Raw genomic sequence first — 26,607 nt, forward strand, 5'->3', positions numbered from 1 at the left:
AACTCAGACCTTCCATTTGTGCTTAATCTCAGTCTCATAGTTGGCTATCCTGCCTTTTCTGGAGGTACTCAATTATCTAATGTCATCTGAGTTTCCCATAAATGGCAGATTTACCTCTATGGCTGGGCTCTTTGTGACACTCAGGATGTTGAGGTGATTAAAACAGAAGGCTACTTCCAGGGAAAGCACAGACTAGAGAGACACTCTGTAAACCAAACTATGGAAGTATTACCAAGTATCCCCATACTGTGGAAAGGAATAGAGTGGGTTAAGGACTTCAATAAAAATCACAGCTGAGTAGGGTTTGGAAGGATGTCTATGTCTTCTCAAAGTTGACAAGTGAAATTACCCAAGTCCATGAAATGTGGCTTGCAGCATTGTTGCAAATGATTGTGTTGGCTGGAAAACTGGGAGAAGGGGCTAAAGAGTCAGGGTCTGGAGTGGAAAGGGATTTATGTGATGTGCCAAATATCTGGGACAAAGCCATAAGGAGCTGCAGCAAGGGGTGCCCAGAAAGAAAGCAGATATAGGACAGGTGTTGTTAGAAGTCATGGTAGGAATGAAGTTTTCTTCCTAGAGTTGTAATTATTAAGGAGTTATAAACATTATTTTTTATATTCCAATAAACAAGATACAATGTAGACATTGTAGACTAGATGCCAAACTTGCTAGGATATTCAGTCTCTGAGAATTCAGTGTGACTTCTATGTGCCTAGGCCCGGGGAAAAGTGTAGTGGCTCTCACCTGCTATCCATTAGGAAGAGAGATTATTATGCAGTCATTTGAAAGACATTGCTCAACAGTGAGGTTGGGGAAATGACAAGATCAAGTTTTCCTTTGAAGAGTGGTCAGATTAGGGAATCTGGAATTGAGTCAGCAAGAGCCTGTTCTGTGTCCTCATCAGGTCTTGTCCTCGCTTGTTTGTTTGGGGAATGTTTACATGATGTTCCCTTTACAATTTCAGCACCTTCCCCTTCTATTTCCATTTTTCTTTTTTACAGTAGTATTTGATTGATCCTATTCCATGGACCCAGACTGTGAACCAGGCACTAAGTATACAACAGTGAGGAAACCAGCCCCTGCTTTCTGGGGGCCATGAAAATTAAGAACATGGACTCATGGCCAGACTATCTGAGGTTTGCCTGTCGTGGTTACGGTGTTCACAGGCAAGTTATTTAATCTCTCTGTGCCTCAGTTTCCTCAAATGCAAATGGCTAGCTTGAGGATTAACTGAATAAAAGATTAAGACCTTGTCTCATTTAGTCCACCCTATAAATATTAGAGGAAGAATAGCTCTCTTTGTATTCTCAAACCACAGTCATTTTAGGAGCAGGAAACTCTCCTGGTGTTCCTCATATCCAAGTGTGTGGCTTCCTCACTTTGTTCTCAAGACTCAGTACATTTGTGTCTGTCATGAAGTATGATACTGTGATTATTTATTTTATGTGGCTGTTTTTACCATAAAAACCAATGTGCAGAGATTCAGTGAAGAAGGCAGTGGGATAGTCTTAAGTTAAAACCCCTGAGACCAAATCTAAGACTGGAGCAAAAGTCATGGAGGAAAGATGGATTTGAGTGAGTTCAGGGTTCCTGGGAGTCAGCAAAGACCCAGGGAAATGTAGAGAAAGTGGTAGTTTAGCAAATAGACATTGAAGACCTGGAGATTTCCTTTCTAAGAACTTTAGATTTTTCTTCTTAAAATCTTGTTTTAAAATTTTCTAAAAATTGTGTTTATAAAATATTGTCTGAAATGAGAATTTTTGTAAAGGGGTCTTTTAAGTTTTTTTTTTTTTTTTTTAATTAGTGTATTGCAGATCACTGACATTTGGTAATACATTTGGATCCACATTATTCATCAGTGCAGTTTTGGAGTCATGCAACCTCACCTTTCTCACAATAATGCAGAAGATCAAAGTGGATAATAATAAAACATTGAATCTGAATTTATTTCATCAGTGTTATTTATTCTTACTAATAATTTTGTTTGGCAGCTGGATGTGGTGGCACATACCTGTAATCCCAGTGACTCTGGAGGCTGAGGCAGGAGGACCACAAATTTGAGGTTAGCCTCAGCAACTTAGGGAGACCCTGTCACAAAATTAAAAAAAATAAAAAATAAAAAGAACTGAGGATAAAACTCATGGTAGAGCACCTCTGGGTTCCATCCCCAGAATGGTGTTGTCATTCTTATTAAGGATTTTTTTTTTCCTAGCATATATCACTTGTCACATAATAGGTGACCAACACATGAATTCCCCATTCTTCCTTCTGCACTGGAACCATACAGGCTTGAATTTAACCCAAACTTTGCCACTTATTTTGAGAAAGCTTCCATGATCTCATTGGTAAGATTAGAATATTGATAGATTCAACTTCTAATGATCAAATAGGAGCTTAGAAAATGTCTGGGACTGTGCCTGACACATTGTACTGGGTGTAGAATGTAGAATATGAAGGAGATATTCCCTTCAGCTAGTTTGGTCCAAGAAGTTGTTTAGGGAAATGGTAGCTTTTGAACTCGACATTGAGATAGCATATAGAAAGGGAGAAAGGTGTTTCTCTGTGGGGAGTAACACAACTAAAGTGTAGTTCAGAAAGAACTGAGTGTTGTTAATTATAGTAGACCATTTCATTTGCAGTGTGTTTTCTGTGCTTTTTTGCTTCTGGATTTTGGAAGACAGTTGTAGGACGGGTGAGAGGGCTTGGAGTGGGAGCATTTACATTGACTTCACAAGCTGCAAGCTGTTAGAAAACCTACAGATAGATTTTGACCCAGATGCTGTTTCATGTTTTAAAATTAATTGGTAGTATTTAAATATTAATCTAGTTCATGGGAAATCCATTTTTTTTTCTGTAGCAACTTTTTGTTACAGCTTTTGAGTAACAAAAAAGCTTTTTGAGTTTCTCTTGAAACACATGCAAGTGTGGAAGTGCACACATGTACACACACAGAACCTATAGGTCAGCAAAAGGAAGTTATTCCTGTTTGGCAGCACTTGGCTAGAACTGAGCATCTGCTGCCCCTTTTGAATGGTGCATGTGCTTGTTGATAACTGTCCCTACCACTATTGCATTATTTCCTGCCAGTTCTGATCATTAACTTTGGCCATTGTGAGCATTTTTATTTGCAGTACCTAGTAAGGCAGTGATGATCCATGGTGGCTCTTTGTTAAAAGGATAATGGGATAAACCTAGTATCTGAGACTAAGTTTGACCTCAGATTTCAAGATTTCTTGGGGGAAAGGGAGATAAGAAAGATTGGAAACATCAGAATAACGCTAAGTGGTAGAAACGCTTCTAATGAACCAGGGTAATGGCAGGAGGAATAGAAACAGGAATCTCAGGAATCAAGATTACATTAGACATGCTGACTGCCTGGAAGTGGAGTGCAGGAAACAGAAGATGTTATGGTCACATCAAGAATTTGAGTAAAATGTCCAAGGGGAGGAACTCATGGGAGAATTAAAGATAATGTATTGAAAACTAGGGGACAGACTGATGTGGGAGTTTAGATTCAAGTATAAATTGCAAAGAAATAATAGTTAAAACATTGTGGATGTTGAATGTTTTTGGAGGGGGAGGGGGGATAGAGGGAGAGAGGGAGAGAAGGAGAGAGAGAAAAAAGGGAAGGGAAGGAGGGAGAGAGAGAGAGAAGAAAAGAACAAAATACTGAGGACTAAACTTTGGGGAGAAGTACTGTTGTAGGGACAGGCAAGGCACCAAAGAAGGAAACAGTTTTATTTGACTGCAGCCAGGTTCAGAGGGCATAGCTTCTGCTGTTATCAATCAGTCCCCTGAACCCCGAGTTCAGGTAGTTTCAGAATTTTATACCCAGCATGTAAGGGGAGGGGATGAGACGTTCACAGTCTGCAGAAGTTTACATAAAAACAGTTTTTTCTTTCACTGTTCTGGGCCAGTTGACCCTTCAAGGACAACACCTGAGAAGGGGAGAGCTTCTTCTCCCCTTTCTTCCCTCCCCCTGCCAGCTGTTACCATGGAGCCCAATTGGTAACTTATCTTAGAAATGTAGACATCTTTGTGAAGCCCCAGCTCAAGGCCAAAGGCCCTGTTTACACATTTCTACAAACTATTATACTGGATACATGTTTGTGAAGAACTAGTCAGGGGGTGTCCAGCACCTGGAGTGCTGACTTCTTCCAGACCAGTGGCCAAGTAAAACAGGCCAACAGGAAAATAGGAAATTATCTACGTTGAACTCTTTTGTAGAGACACTTTTTCTGACAGTCCTAAAATCAGCCATGGTGAAGATTTCTGGAGAAGCTCAGTTAAGACTTTTCTGTGGAGAATGGGGATGCCACTACAGTACAAGAAGAAAAAAGTCATGGGAACGGATGCAACTCATTCAAAGAAGTAGGAGAGGGACAGGATATTTTAGTGTCATGGAGTATAAAAGAGAGAAGAGATACAAACTGGGAAAGTCAATAGTGGTAAGGGCTCTAGAGATGTTTTGAGGCTATCTAGGATTGAAAGAAATTCTATCTCTGTAAAAGAAACCTCTGTGACTCAGAGATCCTTGGTGACTTTTAATAAGGTGATGTCAGTGGAGCGATGAGGGCCAAAGTCAGAATAGTGCATGACAGATGGCCTGATGGTAGGCAAAAGCATTTTATGGATTTATTTGACAGAGGCAGGAAGGAGAGACCATCTACAACATGTAAAAGTACCTGGGTCAAATAAAAGATAGTTTCTTCTCCCTCCATGCTTTCTCTTCCTCCTGTTTCAGAAGCAACTTATGTTGAAAGGCAGAAGCAAAGTCTATGAAGTAGGAATGAAGGGAATTTTGTTTATTTTGAAACCTATTGCTTCATAGGACTCCCTGTTCTTGCAAGTTGAACTTTTTGGTTTCTTTTTGTTGTTCTTTTTTTATGTACTAGAAGTTCATGGAAGAAACAGGATAGAAACATCTAAAAGATGGAATAAAGAGCTGCTGAGCAGATGCATATATTCTTGTCATATCCCGCACTGGTTCTAGTGAGCCAACTATCTAAACATTCGACTTTGCATCTGACAGGGAAGATAAGGAAACTGTTGAAAGGGATGAGAGAATTGACTTTTGTTGAACAATCTCTGAGCCTTGACCAGAGTTTCTCATGCATATTCATTATTCCATTCCCTCAGCCTGCACAGTTAGGGTCATCATGGCCTTTCTACATGTGAGAGGACTAAAGCCAGTCTACATATGAGGCCACACAGCTAGATAGCAGAGGGCAGAGCTGGGTCAGTAATAATAACCCCAGGATTCTGGCTCTATGCCCAGAATCTTTCCCTACAAATACTCAACTGTTTCAGAAGCCCAGTGCCAAATCTTGAATTATTTTTAAAGTAGACTTTGGATTGAAGAATTGTTCTGTATTAAAGGAGACTAAATAGACCAGAACTAGAGGCAAGAGGTAATTCTGAATTGAATATTTTCTGCTGTAATTGACATTTTTGGAACAATTAAAGAACTTGAATGGGGTTTGAGGATTAGATGGTGGTTATGTGTCAATGTTAATTTCCTGAATTTGATGATTATATTGTAGTTCTCTAGATGAATGTCCTTATTCGTAGCAATTATGAACTAAATAATTCTGGGGTTATTGGGCAAATTTCAGTAAGTAGGTTAGATGGAGCAAAGTTTTCTTGTACTTGCAGCTTTTCTGTGAGTTTGAGATTTTTTTAAAGGAAAAGAAAAATATAAATGTGGATTTTATGTAAAACCTGAACTTCAGTTCTTTGTCAAATAAGTGCCCAATGTTAAACTGGTTGGGAAATTCAGTCTTTTTGATTTTTTAACTCTCTTTTTAGTAAGATTATGTGAAATTTCTTCATAGTTACCAGATTTTGTCTTTTTTCTCTTTAAAAACTGATGACATGATAGGTATTTGTCATGTGCTACTTAATGTTTTAAAGAATGTACACATTGTGAAATGACTAAATCTAATATAGACATACTTCACATTGTTATCATTTCTGCAGTGATAACACTTTATATCGACTCTCAAGAAAAGAATATATTCACGTTTTAAAAAATTATGTTTAATTCTAGATTGAAGTGAGAGTGTTATCTAAAGATGAAAAATTTGTCTCCTTTTGACAGACTGTAAATTAAATGAATTTATTCATAACATTGTACATAGTGCAGGTATATTTAAATTTTCAAACAATCACTTCTTGTAAATATAAAAATGCTTTAAGAAGGTACATGGTTAGCAAGAAAAATCACCTGCTAGAAATAATGTCCCTCAAAATAACCTCATCAAGAAAGACTGATTTAAAAAGATGGGCCTTATTTTATATTCTGAAGGTCAGCATCTTGGTGTGGGCCGCATCTAATTTTCTCAACCTGTCATGCTGCTGAGCCTTTAGGACGGAACAGAGTGAACTACAGGAATGCTGCAATTACATAAGCAGGGATGGATTGCCTGGCAAATGGCACAATCAATGAACAATGGAAATTCAATCAGCTGTGACCGATCAACTCCCAGGTGTTGGGGGAAAATCCTAACTCTTAGTGCCTCCTGGAAGGCAGCGTACTTTTCCTTTGTTCATGCCATACATTGTTAGTCGAGAAAAGAAATCCACTGGTTGAAGTTATTTGTCTCTTAAAATTTTTTTCCCCTGTACTTCCAAAAGCAATAAGTAGCAACTCTATGAAAGAGATCATTGCTTTCCATTGTGGTGTGGCATTTGTAGGTGAAATGTGGGGGTAGGCTAAGAAATCTTTGCAATAATATATATAAATGCAATAATCTCACTAAATTATAGTTTTAAAAAGTCTGTGTAAATGTGGAATTCAGATCCTTTATCTAAATTACGTGGCAGGAGAAGTTATTATATTAAAGGTATTCAGTGTATTTGCTTTTGCTGACATTTTGTCCCTATGAACTAAGAGACTGTGCATAAAATGGAGAAGTTACTGTTCTTATAGTGTTTAGGAAAAATAAAGTTTAAGAATTTTTAGTTTGAAAGAGTCCAGTTTATAATAGTGACTGAAAACAGAAGCTCTTTCAAATATTAAGTTTGAGAGGGATAAAGTTTAGTTATATGACATTCAGATAAATAACAAAGATTGCTACTTTAAAACATGAATAAACCTAAGTAAGAGGGGGAAAGGCAACTAAAATCCTCAGGTCTTTGACTTAAGAACTAATTCCAGACAACAGGAATACCTTCTCCTTAGGTTTTTATGTTAGAATAGTCACACTGCCCTTGTAAATCTTTCAAGATGTTCCTTCTAAATGCATGTGTCAATGCGGTAAAAGAAATTTCGGAAGATTAAAGAAGAAAATTGAGAAGAGGAAGAAAAAAGAGCTCTTGGTTTCTCTTAGAAGTCTGATCAATATAGCAATTTTTAAAAATTTAGTAAGATAAAATGGTAAAATTTTTCATCATCGAGGGACAGAAAATCAGTATTATTGAGCATTTGCTAAAGAACTTTATGGTAATACATGCATGGACACTTCAGAACTAAGTCTACTTTTTCTCTGATCTCACTTTATTTTCTCTCCAGACTCTTATTCTTATTTATATAGACTTTCATTGATTCTCAATTGAATTAAACACTATTCTAAACCACAAATGCCCTGACTGTGCCTTCCTCCTAACTCTACCCTCCTCTGAAGTTTGCCATTGTTGCCAATGGGAATTTATTTGATACCCTAATTTGGGTAGGTAGGAGAAAGAGAATGAAGAATTAATGGAAAAAACAAATGGATATCTGGCTTAAAATCTCAGCTCCATTCCTTCAACAATACCTTGTCCCCACATAATTGTAAAGTGGGGCAATGAAAAAATGCAGACTCAGCTGAGTGCTCCGGTTCTTTGGGGTCTTTCACCATCATCCGTTCCCCAGAGAGCACGGGACTGGCCTTCCTTACATACACATGGTTTTATGAGGAGCTTTGGCTAATGCAACAAGAGGAATGAACCTTGTCACTTCGGTGTGAAGCACTTAGTTGCCAGAGTTCCTCTGGAAAGGGCATTGTAAAGCACAGGTAGAATAGAAGCAGTTTGGATGGCTGAATGAAAATGCATAGATGACAATGTATTGGGAAATCCCCAACCCTACAGTGGAGTGGTGGGAGTGAAAATGAGTGTTTGTTTTTGCAAGTACTGCAATTTTGCAGTTGTTACTAGAGCATAATCCAACCTATCCTATTGATTGCAGGGGGAGGGGATAATAATAACTTTGTAGTTCTATTGTAATGACTGAGAATGTTAATGTATACAGAACATGTCAGGCATGAAATAAGAACAGTTAACCCTTACTCTGTCTGTGCTAGGAGCCAGGCACAATATCAAATGCTTTAATTTGTTTAATCTATACAATAACCTTGTGAAGTAGGATCAACTTTTATTCTCTTGAATGAGTGTGGAAATGGTGGAACTGAGATTTTAAGCAACTTGCCTAAATTTACAAAACTAGTAAATAAACAGTAGATCTACAGATTGAACCAATTAGTCTGAATTTACCATCTGTGCTCTGAGTACATTATATTGTTTCTATAATATTAGTCTCAATAAACTTTAATATTTCTTTCATTTCTTAATCCCTTTTCATTGAAACTGTTAAAAGTAGTTTGCCTTAAAAAAAAGAATATTTACATTAAAAGAGCTTAAAAATCTGGATTTACGTCTCAGAAATACTTGGTAACTATATTAGACATGGAATAATAGATTCACTTCAAAAACAAACTCTTTGTATTATTGTGTACAACATACACAAAGGTGGGGGGAAAGTTGCTTCAAATTGGTTGACAACTACTATTTTCTGACAGTAGAAAGCAGTCTCAACCTCCTTCTTGGAAATGCTCTGTTAGTTTTCTGACTTAAGGAAAAAATCTATAATGACCTCATTATTCACAGCGTGCAGTACATTTTAAATGTTACTTTTATGAGAACATGGTGCTAAACAACCTAGTTAATTAATCTAATTATAAATATATGAATTTTTTTCTTTCCTCTAAACTCTGAGTAAAATAGTAAGATTGGTTATATGTTTGCAATCATGAAAGTTGTATAATGGTTTTTGTTTTATTTTCTTACTTTTTAATGCATTCATGTGTAGTTTTCCTTCTTTTTTTTCCCCTTTTATTCTCCTTAATCTTGATCCTAGTTTTCTTCTGCACATGCAAGAGGGACAGACCTTGATAAATGGTTCATGTTAAGTGCAGAGACACATTTCTCAGGAATCTCCTTGCATCCAGCTTTCTTAGTTCTAATAAGCATCTCTATCTCTTGCTCCCTGCACCTGCCCTCTCTGTCTTTTGATACTGGGGCCTTGCACATGCTTGACATACTCCAAGCCCCTCAATTTTTTTGAATATAGAAGATGAAATAGGTGCAGTTATAATGCATTTTTGTAATTGTAAACAAAAGCAGAGAGAGATAAGTGGCTTTTCTGAAGTCCTATATTGGTGTACTTAATTTTTCAATCCAGTTGAGTCTTACTGTAGCATTCAATTGCTACAATGGGTTGTAACTGCATTCTCTAACTTCTGTCTGGCTGGCATATAATTGTTTAGATCACAGGACCTGGAGAGTGAAAGAAAAGACAATGAGACTGATAGAGAATTCTAAAAAATTATAATCAAGGATTTTGACTTTCCTTCTCATTTGTGCTCTGTTGCTATGTGTCTTCCATTTTTCCCTCATTTTAGAGGAAAATAAGTCTTCATTGTTATCTCAGAGCTGACTTGCACATGTTTTCTCAATTTTATATCCTTCCAGTGTCTCTAAGAATTTTACCCTAAAATGTTTCTAAAAGACAAATCAGTCTTGTTTCCCTTTAAGCTAGTTTGGCAAAAAAATGCTCACATTTCCAGGTTGTCACCACTTCCACCACCTAAGCTCACATTCCATGGATACTGATTTTTTACTAGTGATTTAATAAATCACCATCTGGAAATAGGACAGTAGGGATCAGGTCTAAATTACCTTTGTTGTCTCTGCAGCAGAATGAGTGGGGCTTGTGTATACTAGTTAAACTGTTGTAAATCATCACCACATGCATGTTAAACTTGTTAATCCATATTATATGTCTGGATTCTGTATAAATTCCATTTTGATAGTACCTGAAGTATCTATCCAACCAGATCCCTAAATGATCTTTATGAATCAAGGCATCTGAGCAGTTTAAAAATTCTGTTGTCTTCATGGATCGAAGCTTCATTTGGAGGTGGTTGGCTGTCTTTGCCACTGGCTCATCATCTTCAAGCTGTATAAAAGGTATTTTACAATTGACATGAGTTTCTATCTACTGGGACAAAGATTCCCCACTGTAGGGAGGGAAATGCCTCACTTGTGTGCTATAGATTGAGTACTGATGTGGATATGGGTTATGAACAGTAAAAGTGTCTCCTGGCACATTAGACTTCAAGCATTTCAGATTTAAGAGTTGGATTAATATTATGTTATCATATTATCATTGTTTGTGGATTCACTAAACAAAAATTACATATTGCCAGAACAAATCAATTCAAACCTATTGTAACATACAGGTTTGAATTGATTTGTTCTGGCATATCATTTAAAATTGATAACAATTAGATAATGTAAAAATTAAATCATTATTTCCTCTTAGAATACATTTACATTTTTCCCAAAAATTCTGATAAAATCTTAATATTTATGTTACTTGAAATAAAAAAAAATTACCTTAATCTGTTCAATGCTTAGATTTTATAAAGATGTGAGACTGATTTTTATCATTTTTATTACTGTATAATAAACATAATATATACTATATCTACTATAAACATATCATTATTTTACCTGAATATTTCAAGAGATGTTTGAAATCTGATCTACAATTACAGACTTATCATTTCTAATCTGATAAGGTTTTACCTTGCGTTACTTCACTTATAAAAGGATTAATTTTTAATTTTATAATTGGTAAAAATAACTAATAAGATTTTACATTTCTCATTAAATATATAGTTATTTCAAAGGTCATTTTTGCTGGAAATATTAGCGTTCTTCAATCGAAATATCTTAAATTCTAAAGGATGATTTTATTATATATGTGTGAGTTTCTGTGTTTATGGATGTTTGTATGTGTGTGTTAAAGTTTTATAGGATACAAACTACACTGTTTTGCTAATCAAAACAACAATAATATCTCTTTCCGTAGTTCTTTAACTTCCCGAGAATATATGTTCTTAAAGAAAAATTTAGAGAAGATTAAGTAACTTAATAATGTTCACTTAGTATGCAAATGCAGACCTAGGATGAAAAACCAGACACGTTAGACTCTGGAGAGTATTGGGTTCTCATTATGTCATATTTTCTCTATAATTAATCCTATTTTATCCTTACTATACTAGTTTACAACTTTTAAAACAAGCCAGGTACACATGCCCATATGTGCTTGTTAGCTTGTTGTATTTATGAAAGTGGTTTTTGCCCTGTGGCTGGAGAACTTACTCATTTATTAACTTGTTTGTTTCCTTCATTCATACTCCTTCCTTCTTTGTCTTGTTCATTTATCAAACATTTGTTGAATGCTCTCTATGAGCTGGGCAAGTCCAGATAGAGTATAATTTTGAAAAAAAAATGTCAATTGTTTAATTGTATAATAAGATAGCTTTCATTTCCCGGTTTAATAAGAGCAGTCACAGGAGATAGGGACTGTCTAATTAGTTTGTAAAAATATGGGTAACAAAGTCTGTTTTGTTTTATATCAACTCTACTCTGAATTACCTTTCACTGTTGAAGTGTGAATAACGAGAACACATGGCTTCTAGTCTGGTGAACAGTGGCCATTTTCCAACAAATGAATCCTTTAATAGATAAAAAAAAAAAATCAACTAATTTGAATTTTATCCCTTTGTGGAGCCTCTCATTTTTTAGGTGGAAGTGCTAACAAGCAGGAGGGTGAAGAAAAGACAAGTAGCAAAAAAGAGACTAAAGGGGAAATAATGGGCTTGGTTAGCACCAGCCAGATAATGAGCTCTTGGATAATTAAGTGGACTCCACTGTATTCAAGTTTCAGATTGTCCATGTGTTAATGGAAAATGTTTCATCTGTGAATGTAGTGTATAGTCAATGGGGGAATTACCAAAGAGTTAGCTTGTGATAGTGTTCTCTGATAATTTTGAGGATGAGGTTAGAAAAAAAAAAAACAGCAAATTATATCTATTTGGCATAATATTTTGTTCGAGTGGTTAGTTAGTGTGATTTATCTTTGTAAATGTATCTATGTTATGTCTGTGTCTGTGTGTGTGAGGTTATTTTGGTGAGAAGTGGAGGGGCAGATAGGAAAATAGATGAAGATGTTATATATTTTAATTTTCAAAGAGGAGGATTCTTTTTTAAGTTGTAGATGGACACAATACCTTTATTTTGTTTATTTATTTTCATGTGGTGCTGAGGTTCAAACCCAGTGCCTCACACGTGTGAGGCAAGTGCTGTACCACTGAGCCACAACCCCAGCTCTGAGAGGAGAATTTTTATAGACACAAGGCCTAGGTTGTAACATATAGGTTTGAATTTATTCTGGCATTTCTTTATGCAGAAATAATCCTGATTGAAATTTTGGTTTATACCTCTTTTTTAGCTATAAATTAGTACAGTTTTAAGTTTTAAGAAATAAATTCAGGAAAGACAAAAAGTGAAAAATCAGCTGTGCTTTAATATCTAAAACAGGATTGTAGTATATCTCTTGGTATAGTTCCATTCAATCTTTTTTACTTCTCAGCTTTTTATTTTGAAATAATTATCAACTCAAAAGAGTTATTTAAAAAAGTACAGAACAGTCATTTGTATCCATCACTTAGCTTCCCCCAGTGGTAACTTTTTATATAACCATAGCATATTATCAAAACCCAAATTGAATTTGGGATGATACAGTTAACTCAATTTTATAGACCTAGTTCAGCTTTTCCTATTTTCTCATGCACTCATTTTCATATGTGTTATGTCTTTTTAAATGTAGACTCTACATCTGTTTGCCATTCTGTTTGATAGTCTAGGTCTCTCTTTTTGTTCTCACCGAAAACTGGATTATACTGCTCATATTACTTGATAGCTCATTTTTCTACTTCTAATAAGTTGCAATTTTCCAGTTGTCTATGCCTTGACTTTTAGTACATAGTATTTTAGCATACTGGGTGAATTATTCCGTCTTGATGTTGAGATGGTTTCTCTTTATTTGCTGTTGTGGACAGGAAGATATGCTTCATCTTTGGACATGACATCTCAAAGGAGACCGTCTTTATCTGTGTGTGTCTCTGTGAGTGTATATGTGTGTGGTGCATTCATGTATTTCTTTCTTGACTTTCTTCTTTTAAATTCTCAGAAGATTTCTGTATCAAAAGGTAATTATATGCATTTTGATATATATTATTAAAGTGTTCTCCAGGAACTTAGCAAATCTTGTGAATAAATTCTCACCATCTTTTTCCTTATAAAAAGTTTAAAGATTCAATGGAAACAACTTAGAGGACACTCAACACTGAGTTTTATAAAATATTAACATTCTGTCACATTTGCCTAGATCTTTTTATTATAAGTAATAAAACATAACAGGCACTGATGCTCTCTGTGTATCTCTCCCAGTTCCATAGTCTTTCTAGAAACAATCACAGGCTAATTTATAAGGCTCGATGGAAAGAAAAAGTGCTTGGACATTCAAAAATGATTGATTGTATTCCTCATTTTTAATAAGAGCATGTATTCAGCACCCCTCTGTGGACATCTGTAAGTGTTGAGCAGAATGAGTTAGTATAGGTAGTGTCTGTCTTCTGGGAGTCTCTAGTATAGAGGAGAGTTTCATCAGAACATTGCAGTGTGTCATTCTGCATGAGTTATAACCTTATAGAACAAGGAATGGATGGCTCGGATAAAGGTGGAATATGAAACAAGGAAAAAATGTGCAGTCCTATTAAAATCCTCATTCATTTCAGTTTTTATCTCTTTCTCCCTTCCCTTCCTCCCATTTCTCCTTAACTCAAATATGGTAATACCATGTAAAGATGTTGGGTTCTTCCTCCTCTACCTCATGTTGCCACTGCCATTTCTTCTTCTTTCAGCCACCCTTTCCTATTTCTTTCTTCATAGTTAGCATCAGGATTAAATTTGAGGTGAATCTTCAAGTAATAGTAGTACACATTAGAGGGAACACTCTCCCTTTTGCCTCTCCTGGTTCTCTGGATATTTCTGAGTTTCTCTGGTGCTGCCTGCTGGTAGCAACCTGGATCATAGGTCTGGTTTTCTAGGAACTGATCTACATAGGGCTGATTTATTTCTTTTCTTTTTCAAAATATTTATTTATGATTCTAATTCATTATACACGACAGCAGAATGTTCTTTGATTCATTGTACACAAATGTAGCACAATTTTTGACTTCTCTGGTTGTTCCCAAAGTAGGGTCACACCATTTGTGCAATCATACATGTACCTAGGGTAATTGGGGAGAGGGAAAGGAGAGGGGGGTATGGGTGTAGGAAACATGTTGGAATGAGATGGGCTGATTTATTTCTGCATTGTGTAATGGGGACCTTGGGTTCCCAAGAGTATATTAAATGTTATGAAAAGGTTGAATGCTGAAATTTGTGTTCCCTTAAAAAATGTACTACACGTTTATATTTATTTAACATTATTTTCAATTTTAATAAACTTATGTTTTGATCTTATCTCTTACTTTTGACCCTCAATTAAGTTAATTCTATCTTTTCCTTCTTTTCGTAGTAAACTAAATACTATTTCCTTTTACTTCAGTTCTCTGTTTTTCCTGCCTTTTTGTCAGGAACACAAATAAAACAAGGTAAAATGGTGTCCTCACGTTCTTCTTTGAATTTATTGTCAGGCATGACTCATAACCCGAGAATCTTTAAGATATCCATTCATGCCTTTTCTCTTCATTGACAGTGGATTCAGTTCAAATAACAGGTATTGATTTCCTGAAAGCCTTTCTTTCTATTCTTTTTTCTGCTGGCTGCATTTCTTACCCTTGGCAAGGCTCTCAGTTTTAACCTGAGATGATCTGGCTGGGGTGCAGATGTCTGGGCTGTCCTTTCATGTGAGATAGGGCAGTCTGTGGCTAGAGCTGGTGAATGTGTTTGAAGTATACATATCCATTCTGGAAGGATCCCTGGGACTACAGAATCTTTCTTTGCATTACTTTCTCTGTTAAAATAATTGTCTGTCCTACAAAGAGATGTGCTTTCCAAATACTTTTAAAAAAACAATGTCCCTGGTGGTTAAATTAACATACAGTTATTATGCTGCTTTAAGTAAGCAATTACTCAATTTGGAGGGTTTCCTGGAACAGTCACTTGACACTGCCCAAAGCCAAGTATCTGCAATTTAGATGGGGTGTCACTGTGTGAATCAAGCAACATGATGCCTTCTTAAAAGTGCTTAAAGCCTTCTCTGTTTGTGTGCAATAGTAGTCTTTTGAGCTAGTCATTGTTTTTGCCATGTCTATGGACAGGTTGCCTCAGAGACTCTTTTTCTTATTTGTATTAATGTGTCAGAAGAGTACTACCTCATTTACCAATCATTCACACTTGTGAACTTTTACTTAAAAATAATTGTTGAACATTATTATTGAGCATTTATTGTTTGCCATTAATGAGTTATTGTATGGTCTCTGCCCACAGGAAGCAGAGATTCTAGAAGGACACAAAGATTACTCAGATAGGCACACAGGGGTTGAAAACTGGCAATGCACCCATCACATCTTCCTTGGAATCAGAAAGCACTGTTACTGTTTATAATTCTGGGATATTATTTGACTTCTCTAAACTTCATTTCTCATTTGTAAAATGAGGATAGCATTGTTTTTCTTAAGGGATTCTGTGTGTAGATTCAATGATGTAACATATAGGAATTAGCAAGCTCAGAACCTGGAACATTTCTAATAAGTAACAAAATATGAGCTTCCTCTGCTATTTCAAAAATGTTTTTTTATATTCATGTGCCAGATCTCCCTTAAAAGGAACCTAAATTTGACATCCACAGATTGTAAGAACCTCTATTTTCTTTGATTACTGCCCTTCCTTCTAATTCCTATTGATTTATTTATGTACTAGTCCCCCTTTCTCCATGTTTTTCTTCCTTAGCTCGGCATCCTAGACCGACCAATAGATCCTAAGGGATCCCATTTCCTGCTTTCTCTCTCAAGTCTCACATTCACACTGCTCTCCTAGGATTCCTCCAGAAATCCATTTCTGAGCAGGTCATTTTCCTGCTCTGCGCCCTCACTAGGCCTTCTGTTTCTTACAGGGAACACAGGCTTTTAAAATGAGGCTTCCACTTGTCTTTTGCCTCAGCTCATGTTCTGCCCCCACTCCAAACACGCATCTTCTTTCAGCAGTACTTGCACTTCCAAACCAGAACCTGCACTTTACCCTCTGTTCTTGTCTTACTTGCCTAGGCCACTGGCATTTTTTTTTTCTTCTATTAATTTTTAATCCCTTAGCTGCTTTCGCTTGTCATCCTTCTCTTTTAGTAAATGCCAGGTGAAAGATTTGCACAAGCTGAAGAGAAGCCAGAACTCTCTTCCCTGCACACTCAAACTTTCTTTATACTCCTCTATTCTCAGCAAGACGGCATCGGTCTTCACCACTCTGTAGGCCATCACCAAAGGTCATTAATACCTATCTGTTGTTGAATTTGAAGAATTGTTTTTAGGTCTTTTCCTGAATTGATCTCTCTTTAGTGTTGGACTGAGAGCCAACTCTACTTCCTTGAAATTCTCTACAACTGTCGTGTCCTATATAGAAGCCAGCAGTAGCATATGGCTATTTAAATTGTTTAATTAAAATAAATAAAATGTAAATTTCCAATCCTCAGTCATATTAGTCAAATGTGACTATTGAGCCCTTGGAAGTTGGGTAGTGTGACTGAGCAACAGAGGTTTAAATTTTATATACTGTTAATTATTTAAATTTTGCTAGCCAGGTGTAGCTAGTGGTTACCTATTAAGCAGCATAGATACAGAACATTCTGATCATCATAGAAATTTCTACTGGATAGGGTTGCTGTAGATAAGGGATGAGGAAAGTCATATAGTGAAGAGTTTGGGTTTTGTGGACCAGAGAAGTTCCTTTGCAATTTTTTGCAGAGCTTAAAAGCAGTCCCAGAGAATGCATATAAAAAAAATTGAGCATTATTATGTTCCAATAACAGTTTGTTTGCACAAACAGGTAGTGGGCCAGATTTGGCATGTGGGTTTTAGTTTGATGATTCCTGTCCTAAACTCTTGGTTTCTTTGGTAACCTGGTCTTTGCGTCCTTTTCCTTTCTCAGACTTCAATATTTCTCAGATCACCTCCTTTCCATCTTTGTTATAACACTTTATTAATGGGGAGAAAAACAAACAAACAAACAAACAAAAAGCTCTCTAAACTGTTATCTTCAGCTTGTGACTTTCTCTAGGTTTCTTACATTGCCATATAACTGTGGCCTTACAACTTCTCTAAGCCAATTTCCCCATCTGGAAACTTATGTGGTAATTGAAATGAGACACTGAAATGCATGAAAAATTATGCTCAGAGAAGACATAGAGTTGTCTCACATTAACCCAACAACAGAATAGTTTTTGAGACTCAGAGTCTGACTGCCAGACATCAATCTCAGCCTGATACTCAGCATGTATGGACCTTGGGGAAGTCACTTAACCTGTCTACCTCAGTTTCCTCATCAGGACATCTAACATCATTGTAGTGTACATATATATTTATACTCACTGAGGTTCTTCCGATTTCATTTGCCCTGGAAAATATCCTCTTTAAATTATAAAATATGACAGTTTTGAAGTTTGTTTAAATTTGTCAACTTTGATAGACCTTAAGGCTTTTATGTCAGCATATTGAAGGTTATAGTGCAGGAATAAACAACCTCCAAATCTTCCTTTGTTTAAAATAGCCCAGATATTACTCATGTTTATCTTGGGTTATTTGGGAGTTTTGCTCCATGTCATCCATCCTCATTAAGTGCAGCTACCATTTGGAATGTCCCTGCAGCAGGAAGAAAGAAGTGTATAACCACCTGGTTCTTATAGATGGGTTTGTTTGTGTTATACCTGTGGCCACGTCCTGGGCAGCAGAGGGCCATGTGACTGTGCCTTGTATCACGCATGCATCGAAGTTTAGTCATGCAAGTGCCTAGAAAGGAGGGCAAGCAAATCATGGTCAAGAGCAGCAATGATAACCAAAGATTTATAGTAGATCTCTGTGTGTAATTTGAAGGTTCTGTACATTTATTACTGACTCTTTGGCTGTGTAAGATTGACTCTGATAAGAAAAATAAAATAAAAAGAAGTATAATTTTTTTAGTCCAAGGTTTATTTTCTTCAAGCTCATTGTAGGTGTTATTATAAGTAGAAGACAGGCTATGAAGTCTTTACTTAGTTAAAATATTTTTCTTTGATGGTGGTTATACTGATTATAGAGTTGGTGATTCAGTCCTACCAAAGCAAACCAGATCATTAAAATTTATATTTTCAACTAACATACTTATATCACCCATTCAATATGTAAGTGTATGCTCAGAAAATTTTTTTTAAAACCCCACTGGTTTTACTATATAAAAATGTAGAGTATTCTTTATTACTACCTTTCAATTTTTTTTCTTATTCAGAGTTTATTAATATTTTCTTTTGCCTTTTTCCAAACTCCTTCTGTTTTTGTATGACATGTAGATAAACATATACACAACTTGCTTTGCCTTAGTAAAAAGTTCCATTTGTTCATTGCATCATGTAATGATTTTTTATTGTTTTAATGATTGTACACAATACATGATATGTATTTAAAATTTTTGTAGATGCTGATTTTGAGCTCTCCCAAATTACTCAGTTAACTTATTTGCTCTCCAACATTATATGAGAAATCTAATTTCTGTTTACTCTCACTAAAACTGTGTATTACATCTGTACATCAATCTGATAGAGGAAATGGCATCTCTTTATTATTTTAGTATTCATTTTCCTGATTACTAACAATATCGAGAAGAATACTGTCATGTAATTGGCCATTTCATTTTTTTCCTTGATGGATATTTTGCAGATGCTTTTCCTATTAGATCTTAAAAAAATTATTTGCAAAAATACTGTAGATATTATTGAAGGTAAAAATATATCCTCCCCTTCTTATTTATATGCCCCAGCTTTTTGATGTCTTCCTACCTATGTATCTCTGAATCTGTATTCTATGTATGTATCTATTATCTATCTATACTTGCATGTCTGTGCACACACACATATGCATAACTCATCTGGGTATGAAGGTGCAGGTGGCCGAGTGGAGTACTTTTAAGAATCCCACTGTTGATTCCCCTTCATTTGTCTGTGAATCAGGTTTTGATTCCTAGAGTTCTTCCTGTGATCATTAGAGGGAGGAGAGAAAATTTCCTGGTGACAACGATTTGTAGGGTGTACAAAACACGTAGCAATTAAACAGATCCCTCTTCTTATTCCATAGGTCTCAAATACAGGATCCTCCAAACGGAGGCTCCTTCATGTAAGAAAGTTACATTCTAGGACAGTAAAAGCTTGTGTGGTGCATTTGTGTGTACATGTGTGCATTGTGGAGGAAGAATTGGCATAGCTTACTCATCCATCCAGATACCCATGGTCTATTATTTATTCCTACCTGCCTCTGATCTTTGCCTTATTTCAGAGTTGTATTAAAACTTTAGACCCATGTCCACATGCCTGAATTTAGGCATAAATAACTCTTTTTTGTGTGTGAAGGATGTGTGGTTATTACATGCTTAGGGTTAATAGGTTTCTCATGAATTCTCATTAATGCAGAGTATTCTATATTATGGTTGTATAAATTTTTAACACCTCATGGAAAGATTTTTCATAACAAGTACACTGGGATTTAGTATATCCTACATGATTTCTGGATTTAGCAATTATTCTGCTCCTGTTCCCTTTATATATCTAGAAATTTCTACCATTCTGAACAGGTAATGGAATCATTACTAATTGTTCCATTATTACTTTTAGTTTAGTTTCAATTTTATCTATTTTTTTTCTTAAACTTAAATGGGCTATGGGGTATGTTCAGTTTGTTTGCAATTTTCTATGAAAGAAATTCTTGGAGGAATGGTATAGGATAAAGAATATGACGACTTCCTTTGTTCAACAGAACTAAAAGCTGACTGAAATTAAAGGAGAAAATAATGAGTCCACTGACAGAATATTCTAGAAAGCTGTAGAGCTCTGAAAAAGATTCTAGAATATATTGGATGCTACTATATACCTGAAGAATAGAGTACCACAAATGAATGAAGACAGATTAATCAAAAAATGATGCTTGGAGCTGGGCATGATGGTGCATAACTATAGTCCAAGCAACTTGAGAGGCTGAGACAGGAGGATTGCAAATTTGAGGTCAATCGTAACAACTTAGTGAGGCCCTGTCTCAAAATAAAAAGGGCTAGGGATGTGGCTCAGTGGTAAAGTGCTTCTGGGTTCAATCCTTAGTACCAAAACAAACAAACAAATAAATAAAACCAAAATAGCATAAATTTTTGTTGTTTAGAAAATGAACTATTAATAAGTAAACAAACATAGTTATATTTTTGCATCATAATACATACATATGATATAAAGCATGTGTGATATATATGACAGAATTATATACATATGTATATCCATATGAAAAAATTATTGGGACACTTAAGTGATTAATATTGAAGATGAAATCAAAAGAATGAATTATCTAAAGGGAAAAAGAGGAAATGAATTTATCTGGCCACATACAAATTTAAAATATTTTCATGTCAGTAAATATGAATTAAAATTAGTGAATAAACTGAGATAATCATCTCTAACATTGTTAGACATAAGTTCTATAAAAATACATATAAAGAGCTTTCAAAATTGGTAAGACACTGTACTTAATCAATACGAGTTACCAAGAAAAATATAAAAAATAATTTTTCACTTTTCAAATTAAAGAAAATTGGGAATAATTCATGTTTAGAGGAGTGTGATGAAATGGAAACTCAGGTAATGCTGATGGTAATGTAAATTGATTTTATATTTCCAGAAAGCAATTAGATTATTTGATTATTGGATTGTGTGCGTGTATGTGTGTGGTCTATTGTAGGACGATAGTCTGGAAATGTGATTTTAAAAAACAATGTGACTAATATTTTTCTGCAAGAAATATTATCCTAGGATCATTTAAAATAGTGATAATGCTGTGAAAAGTAGTTGTCAAGGACTAACTTTATTATTGGGTAGCCACTGAATGGAATATCTTATCATTATTAAACGTGATTTTTGAAAATTTGTCAGTTTCTTGAAACAAGCTCATAATGCAATCCCTACTATGGAGGCACAATGCCAAATTATCAAATTATCTACACAACAAGTAATGTTTCCATATAGGAGGAACAAAATAAAATATTCCAAAGTATATTTTCTTGTCTTTTTAGATGAGCATTAGGTATTTTTAAAATCTGGGGAGACAAATCATTTAAAAACTATCCACAAATTTAGAAGGCACAATGGAGAGCACACAGAAGGCATTTGGTTGACCTTTACAGAAATGATTTGATTTAAAATGAAGTAAGAATCTTGTCATAGAAGAATAGTCCAATCTTTGAGCCGAGAGACCCTTTGCAGTTGTCTGGGTGAAGTCATCCACAGGATGCCCATCTCTGAGTTGAGCCAATCTGTATCTGTGTACTCCTTAGTTGGAGCCACCTTGGCATCATGCCAATCTATCTCCTGCAGCATCTCTGCTCAATACTACTTGTAGGCTCTTCCCTGTGTTGATTTCCTTCTTACCCCAAAAGATATTCTTAATTTTATATTAAATTTCTTTAAGGGTGATCTTCAAGAAGAAAATCTTAGGGTATTAATAATTTTACCTGTAAGCTATCCAAAAGTTGTAAACAACTGAAAAGAAAAGTGAAGTTGCTCAAATACCGCCTATAGAAGTACTACTATATAATGTTTAAGGGCTTGGTTCAATGCCACCTTCCCTGAGCAAGTTACTGTCGTCAGTTTCCTTGTATGTAAAATGGGCTTAATAGTAGTACCTACCTCATAAGGGAAGGGTTATTATTTTTTTTGATACACATATAAGAATTGGGCTATAGTCGATGTTCAATAAAAATGAAGGACTTCTGGTTTCAGGACAAGATGGAGAAAATATACTTCTTATTCATACTGCTAAATACTGTTAAAATCTAGGACAAAACATTTCAGTCACAGATAAGAAGATATGGAAATGAAGAAAAGGTTAACCTTATAGGAATTTGGGGACAGGAAGAATGGAATGGCAATCCATTCCCTGGGTTTTCTTTTTTGTCTTATATATCCAAGACTGGTTGCTGGAGATGCTGGCAACCTAAAAACACCAGTGGCTGCACACTAAAAGAGAAAAGAAAAAGAAACAAACAAAATCTTTTCACTCTTGCAAGTGAACCAAAAAATGGTTTCTATTTTAGGTCAATGGTTATAGAAAAATAAAAAATAGGAAGAGAAGGAAGCATGCAATTGGGGTGGGCTGAGAGGTTAGACGTGGTGTGAAATGATTAGTCTTCAACAAGGTATTTTTTTCCTTGTAGAGATATCCACTAGACTGCTGGCTATAAGGGTGTGGAGTTTGGAATGAGATCAGAGATGGAAGAAAAAATGGAAGTTGAAGTCAAGGAGGTGTAGTAATCACCCAGGGAGAGAAGGTAGCAAAAGCAAAGGGGGCATATGGAATTGGCAAGATCACAGCTAAGTAAAGATAAGGCCAAGGAAGAAGATTCCACAGGAGATATTTGAGGAAGAGCAAGCAAAGAAGTAGGTACATAAAGTAAATTATAGAGTCAATCTTCCATGAATCTTTGGATCAAAGGGAGTCCTGGCACCTGTTTTTTTTTAATATCATAGAGCATAATTAAATACTGAGCAAAAAAATAGTGATAAAGAAGCCATAAATTTAAAAAAAAACAGAATAGTGATATCATTAAGAAGTCTACAGGCAACTTCTAAAGTACACAGGTCTGGGAGGGGAATGGGGCGGAACCCACTGAGAAAGAAGCAAAGGTGGGTAGAAGAAAAAAGGGGAGGAAATGAGAGAAAAAGGAGATTATCCAGCAAGCAGTCTATTAATATTAAATATGAAATATTTTCTTTTCAGAATCTGAACAAAAAAAGTGAATATTTATTTTCATGGGAAATTCTATAAAATACCTTACTTCTCCTAGAGAATATCAAGCAGATTTTACCTTTCTTTTTGATGTATTAGTTAATTTTGGCTACAATTATGTTGCTTAATGAGTAAGGACACAATTTCTGCAATTTGATTTTTGTATATTTGCAGATTTGTTCTGAGGTCAGACGATCTAAGATGGGCATAGTTGGGAGCATTGCTCCATGACATATCTGGTTAGACTGAACACTCTGTTTCTTTTGGATTCTGTTCCCAACTGCAAATTTATATTCTGGGTGCCATGCTGAGGAAGCAGATCTTCCTGAGAAAGGTAAAGGTGCAGGAGAGCAGCAACCCAATCATACAAATGATTTCCAAGCCTCTGTTGACTTTGTATGAGCTAAATGAAGTGCCTGGGCAAACCAAAATCAAGAGGTGTATTCTCCACTCACAGAGCAGGGAGCAAGGTGAAGATACAAAGTGTTTTTGGTGGAAGTAGAGTAAGGGGAATAAACAACATTTTTGAACAAATATTGAATCTATCACAATTGGAAATTACGTATTGTATTAATTGCATAATGTGCTATGCTATAGTCATATTCGGTATTAGTGAATTGTACAGTCATATTCAATATTATTGTTTGAGCTGATTAAATGGTTTCCCTCCTACTGTGTTCTGTATCTGTTTTTTCCCTTATACTGCCACTGTACTTATAGTTGCTTTTAATGTACCGCCTCGTTTCACACAGGTCCTTTGTGAAGACTTGAAGGCAATTCTGAGCTTTTAACAGGACTTTTTTTCTTGCTTTTTATGTTCTGCTGTTACTTTACCTTGTTATAATATTTGGCAATCTTGCATATTGTTTTGAATCTCCTCCTTCTAAAAAAAAGGTGGCAGATACAAAACATTTTTTTAAAAAAATTGAGCCATATTTTCTTAAAAAAACATCTCTGTTTAGCTATATGACGTCTGTGTTTCAAAGGAAGGCTTTGACAAATTAAAGAAGAAATTAATTGCAAAAGATTTTGAAAATTATTTAACATTTTATGTGCATGTCCCATTCTTTATTTCAGTTATGAAGCATTTCATATATGCAGAAAAGAGCTTTTCTATTTGATATGCAATTGATGTCTTCACATTAAATTAAAACAAAATATACACATAACCCTTTTGAAGAATTGGATTTGCCAGTATAAGTTTATTTGCAGCAAGTACCAAAACTTCAGTCATACATCTACCATTTCTCTTTCCATAATCTCTAATGCTTCTGCATTGTACTTATATAGGATTCATTTCATCTATGTAAAATAGATTACTTTGGCATTCTGTACTCTTGTATCATCCTAAGCCATAAAATCCACAAAGATGTCAGTTTGAAGTGCGAAATATATTTTTCCCAGTGTACATCAAAATAAATACATATTTATTAAAATAAAAATGTGCACTCTGTGCCATCTTAAATATGTACTTTACAGCCATCATTACCTAGCATAGCATGCACTAGAAAACACAGTTTTACAGCCAGCTCTGCCAAACTAGAAATAGAGTAACCTAGTTAAGCAACAACATATTTTGGAAAGAATTTCTCACTTTTACTTCACAATTCTTTTTCAGGTTTGTGGAAGGAATGCTTAACATTTGTTATAATGCCATTGATCGTCATATTGAAAACGGTAAAGGGGATAAGATTGCTATCATCTATGACAGTCCTGTTACAAATACTAAAGCAACTATAACTTATAAAGAAGTCCTGGAGCAGGTAAAGTCATAAGCTTTCTCTTTATATTAGAAGTTCTATGCACATGTTCTCATTATGCAAACTCTAAAATATTTTACCATGTTTTCCTTTAGATGCACCTTGCAAATGAATGCAAGTGTGTGAATTCATTTGAACTGTTTTTTAAAAAAAATATTTATTTTTTAATTGTAGTTGGACACAATACTTTTATTTCACTTATTTATTTTTATGTGGTGCTGTGGATTGAATCCAGGGTCTCACACATGGGAGGTGAGCACTCTGCTGCTGAGCCACAATCCCAGCCCCTCATTTGAACTGTTTTTAACCCTTTAATTTATACTTCACAGCACTGGAAGATGTTTGTTTTACAAAGAGAGGTGAACTGATCTCGAGAATATGTCTAAGTCCGCTCCCCGCTCTTGTTCTTCACCCGAGTGCCAACGCCATGGTTGAAAGTGACTACTCATTCTTGCAGGATCCAAGAGCTCTGCTCATTTTAGATTATCCCCTAAGTGATTCCAGAATTCTCTTCTGAAGAAACAATATATTTCTCTGTCTTACTTAAAAGTCTTTTCCTTAAAATCAGTGTTGTATGGAGAATAAAATCTAGGCTCCTGTGATGTACAAGACACTTTGGAATCTGATCACAGCATCCCTTCAAGCTTCATTTCCCAACATTCTTGGCATGAACACAACTCCTTTTACTCCTTCAGATACTTCTGGCCCTTTGTAGCACTTTGAATACAAGGTGCTACATTATTTTGTTTTATTTGCTTTTTTTTAGTTCTTTCTCATCTATGTAGTTCTTAGATGGATCATGATGTTGACAGATGATTTATAAGATTTTTCCTCTTTTAACATAAGAGAAGATTTTGAATTAGTTTTCAGACCTAATTATAAAAGTGGGTATTGTAGACTGTGGGAAAGTTATTCTGAGGGGTATGACATTTATTTGTATGTGATTTAAAGGGAGATAATGCTGTAGGGCCAGGGTTTCTCCATTCTGACATTGTTGCAGGAGAAGAAATATCTCAACTAAGGACCAGCAGGATTCTTGGCATACATGACAGAAAAGAATTTATGTACATGCCATTCAAAGTCATAGACAGGTTTATTTAGAAAAGTAGCTACACATTCAAGGGAGAATGTTCAAAGACATCAAAAGAGAGATGCTTTTGCTGCAAAGCAAGTAATATGCACTTGAGGGAGAATGCTGGCCATCTCCACAGGCACAACAGCAACCCATTGGTGTGGAGTGTTAATATTTATAGAGGGTCCATGCTAGGAGGCAGGGTGGAGTCCACAATTTGCCCCCATTTTTTTTTTTTTTTGCTTGTGCATTTTCCTTATTTTACAAGGGCATGGGTCAAGGGCATGTCTCTCAAGCTCAAGATTTATAACTGTGCTTTCTGCATCTCTGAGGCTTGTGGGCATTTCCTTTAAGATTCAGGATCTCTCTCTATTCTAAATTTCTATCTCAGTGTTTTGGACCAGAAATTCTTTTTGAAGAGAACTGTTATGGATATTTTAGGGTGATTAGCTGCATACTTATGCACTGGATGCTAGCAGCACCCCCATCTCCCAGGTCATGAAGACTAAATATGTCTCCAAACATTGTCAATGTCCCCTGGGTGGTAAAATTGACATTGGTTATAAAGCAATGTCCCCTGGATGGTAAAATTGACGTTGGTTATAAAGCACCGGTGTGCAGAGTCTGCCATGCTGTCACTTGGCTGAACAGAAGTATG

General features: G+C 35.6%; 1 protein-coding gene across 1 annotated transcript in view; it reads left to right on the forward strand.

The window, feature by feature from the left end:
• Positions 1–26,607, forward strand: part of Acss3 (acyl-CoA synthetase short chain family member 3) — a 162,242-nt gene that overhangs the window by 533 nt on the left and 135,102 nt on the right. Inside the window, exon 2 of the mRNA XM_076854912.2 lies at positions 24,736–24,880. Within this exon, the coding sequence (XP_076711027.1) occupies positions 24,736–24,880 (145 nt within the window). The remainder of the gene's footprint in view (positions 1–24,735; positions 24,881–26,607) is intronic.

This window comes from Callospermophilus lateralis, chromosome 4, assembly GCF_048772815.1.
Source record: "Callospermophilus lateralis isolate mCalLat2 chromosome 4, mCalLat2.hap1, whole genome shotgun sequence".
In the NCBI taxonomy this organism is placed as follows: Eukaryota; Metazoa; Chordata; class Mammalia; order Rodentia; family Sciuridae; genus Callospermophilus; species Callospermophilus lateralis.